This window comes from Rhipicephalus sanguineus, chromosome 2, assembly GCF_013339695.2.
Source record: "Rhipicephalus sanguineus isolate Rsan-2018 chromosome 2, BIME_Rsan_1.4, whole genome shotgun sequence".
Lineage (NCBI taxonomy): Eukaryota > Metazoa > Arthropoda > Arachnida > Ixodida > Ixodidae > Rhipicephalus > Rhipicephalus sanguineus.
Genome location: NC_051177.1, coordinates 37,011,834 through 37,032,057, shown reverse-complemented (window position 1 = coordinate 37,032,057; position 20,224 = coordinate 37,011,834). Strand labels below are relative to the sequence as shown.

At 47.6% G+C, this 20,224-nt stretch overlaps 2 protein-coding genes across 2 annotated transcripts in view; both read left to right on the top strand.

Moving 5' to 3' along the window:
• Positions 1 to 20,224, top strand: part of LOC119382749 (prostasin-like) — a 53,662-nt gene that overhangs the window by 32,578 nt on the left and 860 nt on the right. The gene's annotated exons all lie outside the window — the stretch shown is intronic.
• LOC119381541 (transmembrane protease serine 9-like) overlaps positions 1 to 20,224 on the top strand; it is a 67,762-nt gene that overhangs the window by 46,866 nt on the left and 672 nt on the right. Inside the window, exons 3-10 of the mRNA XM_049412819.1 lie at positions 11,479 to 11,735; positions 12,844 to 12,977; positions 14,294 to 14,418; positions 15,886 to 16,001; positions 16,572 to 16,651; positions 16,984 to 17,075; positions 18,012 to 18,286; positions 19,777 to 19,945. Of these exons, the coding sequence (XP_049268776.1) occupies positions 11,479 to 11,735; positions 12,844 to 12,977; positions 14,294 to 14,418; positions 15,886 to 16,001; positions 16,572 to 16,651; positions 16,984 to 17,075; positions 18,012 to 18,286; positions 19,777 to 19,945 (1,248 nt within the window). The remainder of the gene's footprint in view (positions 1 to 11,478; positions 11,736 to 12,843; positions 12,978 to 14,293; positions 14,419 to 15,885; positions 16,002 to 16,571; positions 16,652 to 16,983; positions 17,076 to 18,011; positions 18,287 to 19,776; positions 19,946 to 20,224) is intronic.

Below are 20,224 nucleotides of genomic sequence, written 5' to 3'. Positions count from 1 at the left end.
CCTTTTTCTGCTTACATTTCCAACGAAGGCTTCTTAGGCGCCGCCATAATCCCCTCTGGGTTGTAAATATGCGTGAACCCCCTAAAATGCACTGCTGAGGCGGCGACGACAGCCTTTGTACTACCCCCTTGGGGACCCATATAGTACCTGCCAATGGTACTCATGGTACCCCCACCCCACCTTGTACCTCCTCCTTGCAGTGCGTTGCGATCGTTAAAGGCCAACTCCGGCGATTTTTTGGCCATGTCAAAGTAATGGTGCTTTTATGTTCCTGAGACGCTCCTGTTACGGGCCCGATAGCAGAAATACTCGGAAAATTGGAGAATAATTTTAAATAAGCAAAAAAACGCAACACCGAAACCCAACCGAGTGTACTGTCTACGTATGACGTAGACGTTGTTACGAACAAACCGGAAGTCGTGCAAGGCATGCCGGTCACGCCGGCGGAGTATGAAAACTGTAACAGCCGGGACGACCAGCGAAGCGCCGGCCAAACCAACGCTGTCTGTCGCCTTGTGCACAGCAGACGCTTGCGGCCGAAGCGCCGAAGTTAGCGGTGCCCTCGGCTGCGTCCCTTCCGCCGCCTTCCCAATACTGACGTCACAGAGGCAATGTTGCCAATAATTGTGGGAAGCCAGGAGGGCGTTTGCAGACAATCTTTAAAATTCATTTGCAAACAATCTGCGCATGTCTCAAGCCTGTAATTTGGCATAAATGACGGAAGCGTGCAAAGGAACGTACCCAGCGAATTTCATTGAAATCCATCGACCTCGAAAAATCACCGGAGTTGGGCCTTTAAACGGTATTCAGGCGGAGGACAAGTCCTCGGGGAACAAAGGCGGAGCATAGTGAGGTCAGCTCGCGACCACAAATGTGCCCCGCTCACACGGACGATGCGAACGGAGGGGGAGGCCAGTGCTACCAGACTACTCTGGTGGCTTGTATCGCCCGTTTCACCTGCTGCTGACGACCAGCTGCAGACTGGACACTCACTACGGTCCCGACTCCCTAGTATATTCTAGGGACCGTACACCCACTGCCGCTCTCTGCGGGAGCAAGTGCAACAATGTGACCAAACAAGAGCGCGAAATTCCGCTATATTCCCCACCGCCGGGGGATCGTTTGTCCTATCGGGAAAAAGGTCCCCGTGTCCTCCGAGAAACCGTGGGGAGGTCGTGCCCACTCACTAATCCGTGGCATCGCGCTCACGTGATCCGCAATCCCCCCGTGGATTTTTCCCTCGAGTGAATACCCCTTAAAGCGGTATTCACACGGGGGACAAATCCTCGGGGGATAAAGGCGGCGCCTAGTGACGTCAGCTCGCGAGGAGAATTCCCCACAGAAGTCCCCCGCTCACACGGACGAGGCGAACAGAGAGGGAGAAAAACCGACGCTGCTGTTGGGCCTTTTGTTGGGTCGCCAGCGGTATACTTCACGTGCTTTTGTCGTTGCAAATTGGGACCGAACAAAGGTGTCATTCTTCGCGACGGCGGCTTTTTTTTTTTTCACTCTGCTTAAGAAATTGTGCACAACCTTTCAGATCAGTCAACTTTGGTTCTAATTGTTGAGGCTTTGGTCATGTAGCCGAGTAATAGAAATTGAAATGAAGTATCTTTAGATGTTGGTCGGCGTTGTATTAACGAAGAAGTGCAGTTATAATTTTTTTCTACGAGAACGGACGAGATGTCGCCTCTGACAGTGATCTGTATGAGTGTTTTATCAAAATCTTGGGAGTCTTCACCCCGCAGAATCAGTTGTCAATTTGCAGCAGAAAAATAAATTCTCGTTCCGCGAGCGTATAGCGCAAATTGAGGCTTCAGTCGCGCTTCCAGCGGCTTGTTAAAGATTTTTTTTTTAAGTAAAGTATACGCAAGATGTGGGAACCTCTTATATAGCTTACATAAGCCGGCACTCAGATATACGCACTAAGTTAGTGTTAAATGCAGGTAATTTTGCTCATCATAGCTCCAAAATTTTTCCTCATCATAGCGCTGAGATTACGCATAATAAGCCGGAGCCTTCTGCATGCTAACTATGTAGTCGGCGAGAGCAAGCGACGCTTCACCAAACATCTAGAAAATTCGCTAGAGCGTATTGTTTACTGCTTTCATGATTAACATAGCTACAAACATGCGTTACGCCTTTTCTTTTTTTCGTTAAGTCGTATACGTTTCAGGAAGACGGCCGACGTCGGGTTAAGCGGGCTCAAGAAAATGGACAACGCGACAGTGCTCATCAATATCACCGGTAGTAGCGCTCTGCCATCTGCTTGAAAATCACCTCCCACACAGAACAGCATTCAAGTTCAGCAGGCCTCGGACGTGGCGTCCCACAAGCACGCATGTTCTTAGACGACCGAGGAAAAAAAAAAAGAAAACGAGTGGCGCTGTACATTGCGGCCACCGTGGAACGTCTGCGGGGCCCTTCTACGAATTCCTGGTTGAACAATGAGATTACCTTGCTAATCCATTGTTTATCGATTTAATGTTTCCCATCCCCCAAAACAAAGTCTTATTTAGTTCTTTATTTACCTTTCTAGTATCACGAGAGTCGCCTTATTCTATTCGAAAAAAGCCACTTTTCCATTTCCCTGATTTTTTTTTACTCAATGTTCCAATTTACTTTAACCGCCGGCTTCTTGGCCAATCTCCCGTTGTGGGTGTGAGCCAAATGCAAGGAACAAGCAAGCAAGCAAACAAGCAGGGCTATTCAGACGGGGGAGAAATGCTCGGGGGAGACGGGGGGATTGCGGATCACGCGACCGCGACGTCACGGATTAGCGAGTGGGCGTGACCCCCCGAGCCTCGTTGGGGGAGACTGGGACCTTTTCCCCGAAAGGACAAACGATCCCCCGGTGGTGGGGGATATGGCGGAATTTCGGGCTCTTGTTTGGCCACATTGTTGCACTTGCTCCTGCAGATCGAGAGCGGCAGCATGGTCGTCTGCAGCTCGTCGTCAGCAGCTCGTCAAACGGGTGGTGCAAGCCACCAGAGTAGTCTAGTAACACTGGTCTCCCCCTCCGTTCGCCTCGTCCGTGTTAGAGCCCCTCCATGCGTTTTCCGCCGGCTAGTAGACGCGATGGAGGGGCTTTAGTCCGTGTGAGTGAGGGGCATTTGTGGAGACTTCTCCTCGCGAGCTGACGTCACTAGGCTCCGCCTTTATCCCCCGAGCATTTCTCCCCCGTCTGAATACCCCAAACGACTGCAAAACAGTTGCTGCAGTAGGAGCAACTGTCCGCGCCTCACCCGAGGAGGCGCGGAGGGGTCGCGCCCACTAGAGTTACTGGCAGTATACAGTTAGCATGTTCATACGGGATGAACATGCTCAAATTTGCGCTTCTGTACACGAAGAACGTTATTACTTATAACTTAAAATAGGCGATTTTATAAAATTCCGTTAAACACTCCTGATATATGCCCAGAGAATTGTAAGTCCATCTTCGGCGAAGTTAATTCCTGATTCATAAGCATTTTGATGAAGAACGCAATCGCATAACAAATGTGGTGCGCGTGTTCCCCGTTGTTATTTCCATTCCCTTTCTACTGGAGCGCAGGTGGCGCTGGTGGACGAAGAAGAAAAACTGGTGGGAGGAGGATCGCTGATCGGCAATCGACACGTGCTCACGGCCGCGCACTGCTGCTCAGAGTAAGAAAGACAGATCAAAAGTTTTATTTATGTCCTGAAGGAATCCAGCCTCGTTTTATAGGGGGAGGATCGCGTGGGCCTTCTAGAAGGACAGCCTTGAGTTGTTGTAGTGGGACCGGGCTCTTTACCATAGAATAAAATTGATCTTCAGAGAATTATTGATGCCGTCCCTGTAAAGAGGGGCACCTTCAGAGCATATGTCTAAAATCACTGTGTTCTGAAATATGTATATTTACGAAAAAAAGAAGAAAAAAAAGACTGACTGCTCAAACTAATTTGTCCTCGCCTTCTACTCAGTGTTGTCGAAGTAATGGGTAAGGGGAGCCAAATGAGAGCATGAAAGTGAAGTTGAGAGAAAAATAGTTGCCAATGAATTAAAGAATATATTGCGAGTGTTTATTATGTAATAAACACTCGCAATATAAAGGTTCTATACGTGGTTCTGTCTCTCTCAAGAAAGGCACAGTGGCCTTCACGACCTGGCACTTAAGAGTTTTTTTTTTCTTTTCACCAGATATAAAGAAGACTTTCAGAAAGTGGCCGGTTGTCGACGCTTTCTAAGGAATTTCTTGAATATCGCAAGTATACGGAGAACGCACGTATTACGTTGTCTGCAGTCTCCGGCACGATGTACTACATGTCTATAATGAGATGGCGATACTGTTGTGTAAAAGCTACATCAAGTGCATTCTGTATGGAAGGCTTGCGTGACTCCTTCGATTGCGGCGTGGTATTTTGTATCGAAAGCTTGTCCTTCGAAACATCCGAAGGTAGTAGTAGTAGTAGTAGTAGTAGTAGTAGTGGTAGTTGGGGTTTAACATCCCAAAACCACGATATGATTATGAGGGACGCAATAGTGGAGGGCTCCGGAAATTTCGACCACCTGGGGTTCTTTAACGTGCACCTAAATCTAAGTACACGGGCCTCAAGCATTTCCGTCTCCATCGAAAATGCGGCCTCCGCGGCCGGGATTCGATCCCGCGACCTTCGGGTCAGCAGTCGAGCACCGTAATCACTAGACCACCGTGGCGGGTGAAACATCCGAAGGTACCTAGATAGGAAAGTCGCATGTCCTTAATGCGAATAAAGCCTTTATAATAACTGTAGTAATGATCTGTCGGATGGCGTCCCCTTCATTCCTGCTCTGGGCGTGTCCATATAAGATCGAACACGAGGTCCCGGTCACCATTCCCGATTTTGATGAAATTTACTATAGGTCTAGGCATTACACACAGAGCAATGGTATCAAAATTAGTTTAGCAATTATTTTTTTTCGCCTGAAAAGGGAATATACAAATTTTGGCCGCAAAAAACACTTTTCCGCCAATTTTGCGATTTCTGAATTTTGAGCGCACCAAAAAACGGTGCACTTCATGGTCACAATATTTATTCCCCTCAAACCAAAGGTGAAGTAAAATCTTATGAGTTTATTATTTCTCTTGCTTGTCGAAGAACTTTTGAAGAAAAAATCACGAACACGGCAAATCGCACAAAATACCTGTATTTAAGGAATTTATTGCTGCAAACAAGTTAAAGTGAGGATAATAAAAATCGGTACATATTGTTACGGTCTCTGCGAAATTGTCGGCAGAGTTTTCGTTGCATATTACGACATTTGTTTGCACTTAACAGCCTTTAACTTTCACAGTGATGCATTCCTTCCCTCGTTCGTCCTCTGAGCGTAGTTTGGCGCGCAAGCGGAGCTCGTCCGCAGTCGAAGCGGCACTCATGTAATGTGAGCGCCCGCAGCATCGAGCGGCCGCTGCTGCGGGTTTGTCAAGCGGCTGATCGCAAGAAAAAGCTTGCTGAACCATGATACCTGGCTGCGCATTTGTTGCTGTAGAGCTGCTGATTTGTGATTATGTCACGTACAAGTATTTTTGACAATTTATATCCGAGTTTCAGCACATAACGAACGACGCGGCCGCTAGGCTGGCATGGTCACATTTGACGCACTATAACTTGTTAGCAACCAAAATAATGCAACATTTTTTTATGCAGAATGGTAGACGACGTCCGTGACTTCAATCAGAGGGATTCTAAAAAATATTAAAAGTGGCCTTTTTGAGAAAACTATTTTCAAAGTTCGGCGTTTTTGGTAAATCGCTTACGTTTCAGCGGAATTATCGAGTAAAAAGGAGCGCGATAAAACCACGCAAATTATTTTAAAAGAGAGCCAAAGTATCAAAGTTAATATGTACCGATTTTTATTATCCTCACTTTAACTTGCTTGCAGCAATAAATTCCTTAAATACAGGTATTTTGTGCGATTTGCCACGTTCGTGATTTTTTTTCTTTAAAAGTTCTTCAACAAGCAAGGGAAACAATAAACACATAAGATTGTATTTCACCTGTTCTTTGAGGCGAATAAATATTGTGACCATGAAGTGTACCGTTTTGTCCCTAGGTGCGCTCGAAATTCAGAAATCGCAAAATTGGCGGAAAAGTGTTTTTTGCGGCCAAAACTTGTATATTTCTTTTTCAGGCGAACAAAATTTTTTTTCGCGAAACTAACTTCGAAACCATTGTTCTGGGTGTAATGCCCAGACCTACAGTAAATTTTATCAACCTCTATTGTTTTGAACGCGTACTAAGCTGGCAAGCTTTCCTATCAGCATTGTCGCGCTCAGACATAATGAGAAAGGATATGGTACATGATTAAATCAAAGAGTCTATGATCACCGGTGTAAGGTATGAACGGCGTCGTCAAACCGACACGATTAAGGTTGTGTCAGTTTTCCTTGCACTATACGGCGACACGGCGTACGAAGAACTGGAACGAAAAACCCGCGTTTTTTTATATTTCTCTAAACAGGTATATAGAGAGGTATATGTGAAAAGAAAAAAGGCATTAACTCCTTTTTTAAGTTTAATTTTTTTATATTGCTTGCCATAACGAGCATGTTTGATAACCTAATTTATTATTCACAAGTAAATGAATTGAATTCTCAAAACATATATCTCCCATTTCTTGTTTACCTCCTATTTTGGCTTTCGCTCTTTTTCTACTTTTCCCTTTTGAAAAAATCATTGCGTCTCTTTCAGTCCTGCGACTTTATACTCGTTGCATCGAAACACTTTCTTCTTTTCTCTGCGTCTTGAAAGGCTGCATTACTACAATCTACTGAACAGTGCGAGATCATTATTGGTCGTTGAAATACAAGGAAACAGACAAGTACGAAAAAAAGAAAAAAAAAGAAGGAAAACCTTAGCGAACGACGAGAAAGGACAAGTTCTAGTGGATCTTAGATCGCATACGCATAACTAAATTGGTTGTGATGCTTTTCTGTACACATGTATTAAAGCGGACAAAAGAAAGCAATGTTGTTAAGTTATGCGCAGCTTCAACCGACTACGTCGCGAAGGCTGACTGCACAGTGGAGCTGGTGGCATCAGGCCATACCCCATATGCGCGAAAATTCACGCGACGGCGACGGGCGATGCTATGAGCGACGAAACGAGCCGTTCGCGCGACGTGTCGCGTGGTCGATATCGCGCGATCGCTCGGTTTTTCAGATTTCGAATCCGTCGCTCGTCGCCCCGGAAGTGCTGTGCTCAAGCATCCATTAGCAAAACACCGGAACAAGATGCATCAGTGACCCTACTGCTGGTTGCCGCTACTTGCCTATCGACGCGCACCGACAACAATGTTCATCAATATGCTAGAAGAGCCAGGGTACGGGCCAGTTGGTTGTTCATAGTGTAAACTTTATCGCGCTAAAAGTAGACGAAAGCTCCGTAGAGGGAACGTGTGTTGTCCCGTGTCGTTCCCTATATGTAGCTTTTGTCTACTTTTAGCGCGATAAAGTTTACACAATTTCATCAACATGGCCAACGGCGACGAGCGCAACGTTGACGTTGTTGAACGCGAACGGGATCAAACCAAACCACAAGTTCCGCGCCGTCTGTGACGCAGCTTGGCGGCACGTAGCAGCAGTGATGGGATCGAAAAAAATACTGCAAGACAATGACAAACATTTTATGTACCATTATGCAACAAAACATCGTATTTTACATTGCATACCGCTAACAACGGGCCACTTTTGGTACGAGTGAGCGCCTTCATGCCAGCAGCAGTGGAGATCGCTCGCCGAAGCCGTCGCGTGAATGGGGTTTGCCCATCCAAGCGACCGCTTGCGCGAAGGCTATCTCCGTCGCGTCGCTCGTCGCTGTTGCGTGCAGCCTTCAGCGCGCCTTTCCTCCACTCTTGCCAGCACCACTTGTGCTCAAGCGCGCGCTGCCATTGGTCGACACCTTTCACCGGCACAGCCAATCGCGCTCCTGCTCTCTCCTTTCCACACCACCTGCTGCGCTCCCGCCGTAGCTGCGTCTTTGCTCTCCTTCTTTCTAGCCAGCTTCACCCTCTCCACGTCGCTATCCTTTCTCTACCAGGCTCAACCACGGCCGGTCTGGAGGGGCACCCTCCCACCTCAATGGAAAGACGCCAAGGTCATCTTTATACCCAAACCTGGGAAACCTCTGCTTACCTCTAACCTCAGGCCCATATCCCTCACCTCATCTGTCGGCAAACTTATGGAGCATGTACTCCAAACCAGGCTTTGCCAGTACCTAGAAGGCAAGAATCTCATGCCCACTTGCATGTTTGGATTTCGTCCGGGTCTTTCCACACAGGACGTTTTCCTACAAATAAAACATCATATTCTCGACTCTAAAACCTGTGACACCAGAGCTATCTTAGGTGTAGACCTCACTAAGGCATTTGACAACGTTATACACTCAGCTATCCTACAGAACCTTGTAACTCTGGGAGTCGGTGCAAAGACGTACAACTACGTCCGAGACTTCCTCAGCCACCGCACAGCCACACTTACCTTTGGCGACCACAGCCTTCCGGGCATCACGCTTGGCGCACGAGGTACACCCCAGGGAGCAGTTCTTTCCCCTCTTCTTTTTAACATTGCCCTTCTTCATCTGCCGCAACAGCTGGCTCAGATCCCCAACATCCATTTTAGCTTCTACGCCGACGATATCACTGTCTGGGCAAACCACGGCAGTGACGCCGAAATCGAAGAAAACCTACAACTGGCACTGACCACCATTGATACATATGTACGGGAGCGTGGCCTTACCTGTTCCCCTTCAAAATCAGAGCTCTTTCTCTACCGCCCGAAGCAATGTAATTCAGTCATTCCCCCCATCTCTCTCACGCTAGGTGACCATCCCATCCCACTAGTCTCTAAAATTCGTGTGCTAGGGCTAGTTCTCTACTCGCATGGCGCACACGGAGAAGTCATAAGGACTCTCCAAACACACGTTCGGCAGACCACTCGACTGATTCGCCGCATCGCGAACCGTCGGGCTGGCCTACGCGAGCGAAACACGCTACGCCTCACCCAGGCTTACATCATAAGCCGCACCACATATGCCCTCCCTTACCTACCCCTCCGACAGAAGGAGAGAGACCGGGTTAACGCGCTAATACGAAGTTGCACGAAAACGGCTCTACGACTTTCACCCAGCACATCCAATGCCCGACTCCTCAAACTAGGTGTACATAACACATTTGAGGAACTCGCGGAAGCCACCTTTACGGCACAAAGATCTCGTCTGTCTAATTCAGTGGCTGGGCGCACTCTGTTGTCCCAATTAAACTTAACCCCAATTACACACTCACCCGAGAGGGTCCCTCTTTCTTCTAACCTCCGCTCTCACCTCAACGTGCCCCCAATCCCGAAGAATATGCACCCTGTGCAAGACGAGAAACGCAGAACGGCAAGGGCTCGGGCCCTCGAGAAACAGTATAGCGAGGACCATGACGTGGTCTACGTGGACGCAGCGGAATATACGCGTCAGGATCCCGTATGGCCCTGGCGGTAGCTGACAGTCAGGCAAAGCTTCTAACGTCGTGCTCAGTCATCACCAATTCCTCCACAGAGGCAGAAGAGGCAGCCATCGCGCTTGCATTTGTTTCTACATCTGCCTCCACAATCATAAGCGACTCAAAATCAGCTATCCTGAACTATGCCAATGGCTTCATTTCCCGCACCGCTGCTCGCCTACTACGCTTCTGGCAGCCCCAGTGTTCCATAACACTCGTCTGGACGCCAGCACATGCCGGCCTCCCTGGCAACGAGGAGGCTCATTCCCTAGCCCGAGGTCTCACATTCCGGGCAGGAGAAATGGAGCCCCCTCCACCGGCCGAGGAGCGCCTGCTCTCCTTTCGAGATATTCTCTCGTACTATCGGGACCAACGAAGAGTATACACCCCCCCAGCCCCATCCCTAACCATAGCACAGGCCGCACATTGGCGACGCCTACAAACTCAAACTGCACCATACCCCATATTACTAAACGCCCGATACCCAGACCAATTCTTCTCTTCATGCAAACTTTGCGGCAAACCAGGAGATTTCCCACACATCCTCCTCACATGTCCCACCTTCCCTCATCCCCCATCACCGGCTGTGGCGGTGTCTTACTGGGAGTCCATCATGACCAGCACTTGTGCTTTCGATCAGCGCCGGATCATCTCCTGCGCCATGAAGAGGATTGCGCTTCAGGGACTTTCCTTCGCTTTGTAAGGGTGCCCCCTCACATTGAGGGAGCACCCACGTGCCATGTAGGGGGCTTGGCCCCCACGTTCACACACTGGCAATAAATGTTTCTACCACCACCTCTCGAGCGCGCCTCCAGACCGGCCGTGGCTCAACTCACTACACTAGGCTTCCCTCTCACCCACTCAGCTTTACCCATGTTCTCCCTCTCGCCAGGCTTGCTATAGAAAGTGCGGAGGCTAGAAAGTGCGAAGGACGGATCCCCAGGGATTTACCACAGACCTCAGCTCCGCTGCGCATAACAACGTTGCGCATACTAAGTGACTTCTCCACATAACGAGTCTGTGTGCAGAGAAGCACGCTTTACAGAACTCGCGACGAATATTTGTTAGCGCGAGGAACGAAAGTCCGTACCCTCATGAAGGAGAGCTGCTAAGACAGAAGAAAGACGAATAAAGCAAGGACATAACAAAGAGAGATAAAAAAATTACAAAAAGAATAAGAGCACTGCACCGTGACAGCCACTCTCTTCTTGGCATTCGCTGTATTGTAACGGTCGCATTTAATGCCAGCAGTTATCAAGCGGCTCCGGCTACTACTTCAGGAGAAAGCTTTCGGTAGCGACAATAATATTTTTTTTTGCATTGTAAATGCACATGCGCATACTCATATACACGTATCCATTGTACACGTCTGCATATCTGTGACGCATCATTTGGACTTGTAGCTTCAAGTTTGTTCACTACAATTCGGTTATTATTACTGAACTACGCAGTGCTCCGCACACGTATCCTTCAGGCAGCGTACATATTGTATTCAGCGCACTGAAGTATTATTGGACTTTAACCTCCTATGAAGCAATTTTTCTGCTTCATAAACGTGTACAAGAGTACATCTTCGAAGAATGCGACCACGAATGCAACATTAGTCAGGCACTGAGGTATACAAACAACGGAGTGTATTGTCGGTCGGCCGACGCAAAAGATGACACAGTTACACATAAACCAGCTCATTAGTGACATATACCAAGCCTTTGGCGCGGTCTCTGCTGGTTCAAATCAAGGTTACGAATGAAAAAAAAAAAACGTATGTTCTTAAACTTTTGGGCTACTTGCCCGGATATCTCGTTGACGTGCCCGGATGATCTCGTTTGAATGCCCGTATGTTCTCGTTGAGTTCCCCGGATGTCTCGTTTAAAGTGCCCGGATAACGGCGCTGGCATTTGGCTCAAGGTGACTGGAAGGCGGCCGACAATGCGAGCTAGAAGCATTTCATGCTTAAAAACAAATGTCTCTCGGTGTCGCTCGCGACGATGCAGGCGCCGGGAGCAGAAGCTTCGGGTTGTGCTGGGCGGCCACCGGATATCGTCGACGCCGCTGCCGGTTGCTGTCGTTGCGTGCGTGATACACCCGAACTACAAGGGCGTCGCGTACGTGCACGACATCGCCCTGCTCGTGCTGGCCGAGCCCGTGGTCTTCCACGACTTTGTGTCGCCCCTGTGCCTCGAGACCGATGACACGCCGCTCAAGGACCGCGAGCTGTTCACCGTCATCGGGTGGGGACGCGTCGCCGAGGGTACGTATACCGCGCCTTTTAACCGTGCACTATAGAATTTGTGCACGCGCGCGTGTGCATGCGTGCATGACTATATATGTACGTGAATATAGGTAGATGTTCTTATAAGTTTAAACATAGAATTGTTCAAGTTTCTTTTTTGTTCATTTCTTGTGTGTACGTACGTACTTGTCATATTTCAGTCCTCGTTTCCCAGTACAGGACAGCCAGTCAAGCTTCTTCAGCATTGTTGAACTTGCAACTTTGTCTTGTTTTTTTTATCTTTCTCTCTCTCTCTCTCTCTTTTGCTCGCTGTATAGAAGTGTCACGTGGTAACACACTGGGCTGCGCAATTCTTGGGCGTACAGTCGCGCGCGATTTGAAGGTGATCGCGCGAGCGTCGACCAAAAGCTACAACAGCGCCACGTCCCAGAATACCCTTTCGAGGAGAGGGAGGCATCAGGCAAGCTTCACTCACTCTTTTTGCTGTTCCTTAAGCTGCGATTATTCCCGTCTGAGGAAGACACATATTCATTTTTTTTAATGAAAACAAGATATATTTTGTTCAACTTGGCAAGCCGTTTAAACGAAGCAGTGCCAAGCACCAGCTTTACCAGACCTTTCCCAGCAAGTTTGCTATCGCCCGCGGAGATAAGAGCCAACGAAGAATACACTTGATCGCAAAGAATGGAAAACTTAAAATGTAGGTGTAGAGTTCGTCGTAGGGGCGATTGTTGCAGCATGGAACAGCCAACCATGGCTAGAAGGATCCATAATCTTGATTTTTACTGTTCCGAAACTTGCCGCTAGGCCCCTTGGACGGCCGGTCGATGCTTGCGCGATAACCTTCATATCGCGCCCTACTGTACAAGTAGCCTCTAGTTGAACCATTTCAAGCTATCTCTCTGAGTTTTCAGGCTATATTCTAGGCCTGTCTCACATAACGATACTAGTCTGAAAGTGCATTATACACATGTTTTTTAGCAACGTCCGAGAGAGCGTGGCGATCCTTGCGCGTTCAAGTGAACGCGCAAAGATCGCGCAAAAAAAAAAATTAACACTATAAGCGTAAGTTTATAGCGTTAAATTTTTTTGTTGTATAGAAATCGTACAACTTCTGCGCTCGCAGTGAGCCAGACCAGCGACGTGCTCAAGTTGGCCAAGATCCCGCTCATGAGCCTGGCGCTGTGCAAGGAGCGGCTAGGCGAAGACATCCTCGACACCAACCTGTGTGCAGGCGGAAACAAGGAAGACACTTGCCAAGTACGTCCGCCATGTCTCTTCTCGTGTAGGTTTAGCGTGTGGTCTATACCTGAGCGCACCTGCTTCCCCTTTGGAGCTGTATATAAGCGTAAGAGACGCCAAAATCATCTCTTTCCAGCGAGGTGGATCACGAGTATTCATTCCTTTCGACAAAATTTGCAACCTGAGAAATATAAGAAGATATATACATAACTTGACTAGACGAACCTGTGCGTACATGTCAAGACGCATTTTTGGGCTAGTTGGTTCGTACTTGCAGTAAAAGAGCGCCAGCGAAAACAAGGAACCGGACGAATAGGAACGACACGTATACACAGGACGCACTAATAACTCTGTTCTTAGCGCGCCCTTTGTACTTGTCGTTCTTCTTCGTCTCGTCCCTTGCTTTCGCTGGCGCTCTTTTACTGCAAGTGCGTACATGATAAGAATGTCATTTAACGGCGTCCTTATTGTAGTTTTGAAAAAAAAAAAAAAACATCGCATTGAAACGCAACACGTGCTATGTGCGATGTTTATGTCTATTTACAGTACGGTGAAGCCATATGGCTTCTGCACGATGACAAACGAGCAGCGAATTCTCTGTGCCACCATGGCGGACCTTGAATAACACGCGCAGTAATAATAATAATAATAATAATAATAATAATAATAATAATAATATAATAATAATAATAATAATAATAATAATAATAATAATATCTGGACTTTAACGTCACAAAACTACGTTATGATTATGAGGGACGCCGTAGTGGAGGGCTCCGGAAACTTCGACCACCATGGGTTCTTTGACGTGCACCTCTAAGTATACACGGGCCTCAAACATATATAATGACACGCGCAAGCTTTATTCAGCATTATAATGTGTTTCACCAGTATATACGTGTTTGAATTTGTACAGTTACAATATCGAAGTTCAAGAAGCTCATTTTGCGCCAAGTTAGTGGTATACGTACACATAGAGCATTAATTGTGTCAAATCCTCGAATCTGAGTGGTGCTTCCTGTTTTTATTCCAAGAAGTGGAATAGAGTGGTCTTCCGTGGCGGTCGTAACTTCTTGTCGAGCGGAACGGAAATGTAGAAGCTAGCCTTTTTGATTTCCATCCGTAGTTTAAAAAAAGAATGATAAAATCCACTTTGTTGTTTCGGGTTTGTTTTCGTTCAGATGCGAAAAATGACGGTCTCTTTTTTCCACCCCAAAAATTGGATTTCTATAACGGTATTGAATATACATGTGGCTCCGTGAACGACGTCGTTGGGAGAGATTTCGTTGCAGAGGCCTGTGACGACGTTCATGATCACCCGTTCCTGCTTGTAGGGCGATAGCGGCGGCCCGCTTATGCTGCGGAGAGGCGACGGTCGCTGGCTTCAGGTGGGCGTGGTCTCCTGGGGCATCGGCTGCGGTCGGCCGGGATACCCGGGCATCTACACGCGTGTTTCTAGGTGAGCACCTCCAATGCTGCTCGTCAGCTGTCGTACACCGCCCTCCCTAATGGCGTAATCCTCGAGCGTGCAGTGCAAACATTCCCCTTCTATAAGTAGAGGGACCAAGGAGCATGCCTAACGGCTCGCGATATGAGAGATATATATGTCCTCAAAGTACACCGTGGATCATGCTCTTTGCGCGTTCCCACTTTGCTTTTGAGCGGGACAATCAACGACTGCGTCCTTTTGACTCGAATTGGCTACAGACCACTTTCAGGAAGTCTTATTTTGCTGTCATGGCGAAAATACTCTTACATGTAAGACCATGAGTGCCGTTGTGGCTTTACGAGAAAAAGTAATGTACTTGCTGTACAATTATAACGGGCCTCTAGTACGTGTACTCCTCCTCTTCCTCCTCCTCCTAATAATCATCAACACCGTCCTCTCATTTTGTTTTCCTTACTGAAACACTGAGTAGCAGCAATGTATGACACATTAGTGCAGACCAACCTCTTGGACTTTGTTTCATAGCAACCGTTCTTCGTTCCTCCAAGTTTATGGAGTCGACTACAGCGCTATTCTATATAGGCCGCCTTTGTTTGATTGTTTCTTTATTAACTATGAAGCTGGAGCTTCTACCTGTGATTATTTTTTAGCATATAAATCATGGTTGTGGAAGAATATAGCCGAAAAAAAACGTAGAAGGGGCACAGCGCAATTCGATACAAAGAAAGAAAAATAAGAAAGAAAGAAAGAAAGAAAGAAAGAAAGAAAGAAAGAAAGAAAGAAAGAAAGAAAGAAAGAAAGAAAGAAAGAAAGAAAGAAAGAAAGAAAGAAAGAAAGGAAGGAAGGAAATCCTGCGCTAATGTCGACCTTGTGTAGGGCTCGGTGTGGTTACCGAGACCTACACTATACCGTGAAACCTACACTATACTGTGTAACCTACACTATACTGTGTAACGGGGGGCAACCTAGCGATTCCTCTTGGCGCTTGCCACCCCTCGTCAATCGCGCGCCTGCCGAGGCGGTTATTGTGATTAATTCTGGATTATTTCTGTAGTTCATATTATTTTAGACATTGTTAGTTTATTTTGCGTTGATTTTGAGCAATATGTTAGCCTTGTTTTAGGCCTGTATTGACCACTGCGTGACCATGCGACATGAGACGATGGATGGACGACAAGCCGGGCCCTTACTGTGCTACGCACTTGAAAGTTTGAATACAGCAATGTTGTACTTAAACTAATTATGAAACTGGAGCTTCTGCCTGTGGTTGTATTTTGGCATAAGTCATGGTATGTATCGGAAAAGTTTAAGTACGGCGATGCATCCTTGGAAAAAGAAAGCAAGGCAGCGCACAGCCGCTGCCCAAGCCCATCGGCGAGTCGCGAGACCTTTCGATTTTACAAAATTCGTGTGCCGTCAACGTGCTGCATGCGTTCGTACTGAAACTTGCGCGCGCTTGATCCGCATGGGCCGGAACAGATACACGCAGTTCATCCGGAACGTGACCAAAGGCAGGCTGTGCAGCCAGGCTGACGACACCCGCACTCTGGAACTGGACAACGCCATCAGACCGCTCAGGAAGCCGAACCTCAACTGTGAGTGAAGAGCTCGGGGATGGTTGCTTACGACCATTGTACAAACACAATTTATTATCCGTCCTGTTATTCATTCCTCTACAATCATAATTTGATCCTTCTCGTCAGATTCCTTCCTCAACCTTATACCCCGTAAAGCCCAATATATCATTTTCGATACGCTTAGTTTGATATTTTCAAATGCCCATGTAACTGCGCGAAACCTAACGCAATGCCCATGACCGTATACAGTATGGCGTAAGTATTACGTTCAACAACAATCAGTAAATGATTGACTACTGTACAAATGGAGTTTTGCTGCGCTTTGCTATCAGATTATAATGTATTTCAGTCCCTAGTGCTGTTTTTTTTTAGCGCAAAACGGCAACACAAGACAGAAGACGGGACAAAGCACTCTTCTGTCTTGTGTTGTCGTTTTGCGCTAAAAAAGCGCTATAGATTCACACCAACTAGCTCGCCAACGCGTTGTGTTGAACTATATTTCAGTTTCTAACAGTACCAGTTACGTCTGACCTCAATAGTCATTTTATTAATCAACCAATTAATTAATTAATTATGCTTTTCCCGAAGCTTGCGGGGTGGCTGGTCGCTATGGGCACGGCCGCATCGTCGGCGGGTCTCAGGTCTTCGCCCACAAGTTTCCATGGCTGGTAAGTGTCCGCATGCGTTTTCCTCCGTCGGTCTTATAGCGCTCGCAGCTAAACACGCTCAGGAAACTAACTTTAAGAAGTCCGTGTACGAAAAACAGAAGTGCTCGCCCTATACCCTGCGTCACCCCATATATGTTGGCGCTCTTGACAATTTTCTTATACGCAGACGCCACCGCTGTATCCTGCCACTTCAATTCAATCGTTCTAATCCTTCTGCCAGCGTGAACTGTGCGCGGGCGGATATCCACGTCTTTAGAATTGAAATGGAACGGATAATTTTTGCGGTGGTACAGTATTGGTATGCAGTTATGGACGGCGTCACTTTCTCGCAGGCTGCTGTCATGTTTCGCGGCAACCTGTCTGGCTCCGCGGCCTACATCGGCAACGGCTTCGTGCTCACGGCAGCAGGGGTCATCGGAAACGAGTAAGTGCTATACAAAGAGCACGATTCCATGACTCCCCGCATCTTTTTTTTTTTTTTTAGTATAGACATATGCAAAGTTCGCTTATTTATTTATTTTTCTGAATCCTTTGTATACATACGAAGTACACTTGCGCGCTCACACGAGCGGATATGCTGTGAATCGAAAAAGTCCCGCTGTCGTTCTCGGTGCCGTCAATTAAGCTGTCGAGGACATTTACACATCGCTGTGCTCATCTTTCTCCGATAATGCGTCGAGAGAGCAGTTCTAGGCGTTTTCGGAGAAAAAAGGATGTTTATTGACGTTTGAAAGTTTCGAGTAAGTTGCGTATCCCGACCGAATAACGGATGTTAGAAAAATGTTCACTGTGCACCATCCGGCCGTCATAATTGCAAGACTACGTCTAATTATCTCTAGGACTGAAGTACACTCTGCGACGGATTGCCCGCTATTTTACAACTCCATACAAGATGATGGGCGAAAAAAAGAATTGTGAGAGAAATGGCTGTGCGGTCGGGAAGAAGAGCTTTGTCTCTGGCCCACCGTATGCTCTTAGTATAGGGTGGTTGATATCAAGAGTCAGCAGGAAAGGCATAATAATGACGGCGATACAAATTACACCTGCCACCGAAGTCATCAAGTTGTTATCTTGTCATATATTGGGCTGTCCCTGCAGGTGTTGCAAAAATGACTAAAACGCCCGTTCTACTTTCTCCTGCGTGTGCTTCTTGGTTTAGCGCTAAGTACTATCCGTTAGATTGTATAAACGATTCACCCAGCAGCGAGTCTTATTGTGATAATGGAGAGAGGAAGTGATCCGTATATACAATAACCACGTAGCACAGTGGTTTCGCTACAGTCTAGTGTCCAGTCCTGTGCTCCTAATAAAATTTACAAGTGCCCTTGTAGCAATTCTGTGCACACGTGGTCACGCGCAGGGCGTTGATGCACCCTGAGCGCCTGCAGGTCCTTTTAGGCGTCCACGACCTGAGCCGACCGCAGCAGCACAGCGTGGCGCACAACGTGAGCCGTGTACTGGTGCATCCGGGCTACAAGCACCCGTACTACGACGCCGCACTGCTTCGGCTCAGGGGCGTGACGTCTGACGACGGAGGCGCCGACCACGTGCGCCCCATATGCCTGCCCCAGACGACGGACCGATACATGCCCGGAACCAAGACGCTCGTGGCCGGATGGGGGCGCGTGCACACTTGTGAGCGTACTATACGTCTATAGTGCTACTGGAGTACTTAGTCGAACCCTGTTATCGCGAACAGATTTTAGCGCTAAATATAGTTCGATGTATCAAGTAATTCAATATATGAAAACTTTTGCTACAACGAACCTTTTCAGCGCGTAAAAATCTTCTTCGAACAGTTCAATTTGTTTTAACAGATTGTTAAATGACTCCAGAGCCCTGGTCAGTGTGGCTTCTTCACATTAACGGCGTAAACACGCGTGCCATTTTTCTAGATAAGAGAGAGCTCTTTAGCTCTTATCTTCTAGAGAAAGATAAGAGGTAAAAAAAAAGACAGTTGAGCGGCGGTTTTGCGGTAAATGCTAAATAAACGTGTTGGCATTACTTTTAAACACCCCTAATTATTTTCAGTTACCTTGGTAGCCAATACAACATTAGCCAACAGTGCTGATATTATGCGGATAAATACGGTATAGTTAAGCAACAAGCAGCCGGCCGGCTTCACACCAACTAGGACGCATTTTATTGCGATAGCAATTATATGGACATTCTCGGCTGGTTTTGTCCGTCCCCGTCGCCATCATTCACCGTATATGTATAAGTATGTATATATATATATATATATGAAAGTCCCAAAGAAAAATAATTTAGAAAAATGCTTCCGAAGTGCGGAATCGAACCAGGACCTCTCGCTCCGCAGTCCGTGGCGCTAGCCACAACGCCACGAAACGCCGATCCTCTAGGGAGCTAACGGCGAGCGTTATATACACACCCTTTACCGCTGGCCGGACTCAGAGACGGCAGGCACTTATAAGCGTTTCTTCATTGCCAGCGAGATGGCGCGAGGAGCGCAACGAAAGTCTTTCGCTCGCTGCAGCGGCCGCGTTTGCGAAAGGAGCGCGCTGTTCAAACAGAAATAAGTAAAAACTGTGACAATTAGTTCGCGGCTCGTCTTGTGTGTACCTGTTCGTTCGTTTCGTGCGTCCTGCTTTATGTTTTAGCAGTGCGCTTCAAGTATCGAGCTGTGACGCATGATAGTTCGCGCTCGCCCTGTGTGCGTTCTTTTCGTGCGTCCTTTGGGCTCGAGCGACGCGCTGGCAATTTCGAGCTGCTTTCCGTTCTTCGCGTTAGATTCCAATTTGTTGCTATCGCATTCATTGCTTCGCCGTTGCGGCGAAACTGTGACTTTTTTTCTACATCGCCCCCCCCCCCCCCCCACCCTAAGGCTAACGCATTAAAGCGCTTAACAGACGTGGGCCAAATTATTTCCTGCGATACTCAGCAGCCGCCGTCAGGGTCTGATTATTTGGGGGTTCACTACGGGGGAGAATACGCGTAAAGCTATGCGAGTTTCAGTGTGGTTTGGGTATTTCTGTACAAGTCGAGTTATATCCTTGCAAACATTGGCTGTTTAAGAAGCAGCTTCGTCGTTTACTATACGTGTAGCTGCACAGATCTGCATACGTGCAACGACGCTCGTGTATATTACATTCTGTGCCGCGCAGACGGGCCACTCAGCTCGACTCCCAACGAAGTCTACGTGAACGTGGTGCGAAGCGAGGCATGCAGCCACCGCTACAACGGAAGTTCGGTGCAGGGGCTCATCTGCGCCGGCGCCAAAGGAAGGGACATATGCGATGTGAGCCTGCTTTTCCTGATTAGGTCTTTTACAGCGTAAGCTGTTATGAGCTCGCGACAACAGCCGATTTCGGTGGCGTATAGTAGTTGTTCGCCTCGAGTGTCCGTCGCAGCTGTCGCGCCCAAAGAGAGGGTAAACCAGGGTTCGAGCAGAAATCGAACTTAGGCACACTGTGTGACAGTCGAATAATCTGCCACAGAGCCGCGCCGGTGCCTTTTCGGAAAAAGACCCTACAGAGGTGTCATGTCAGGCGAGGAATCGCGTTAGCAGATGTAATATTCCGTGACAGAAGAGCAAAATAACACAATGTGAAT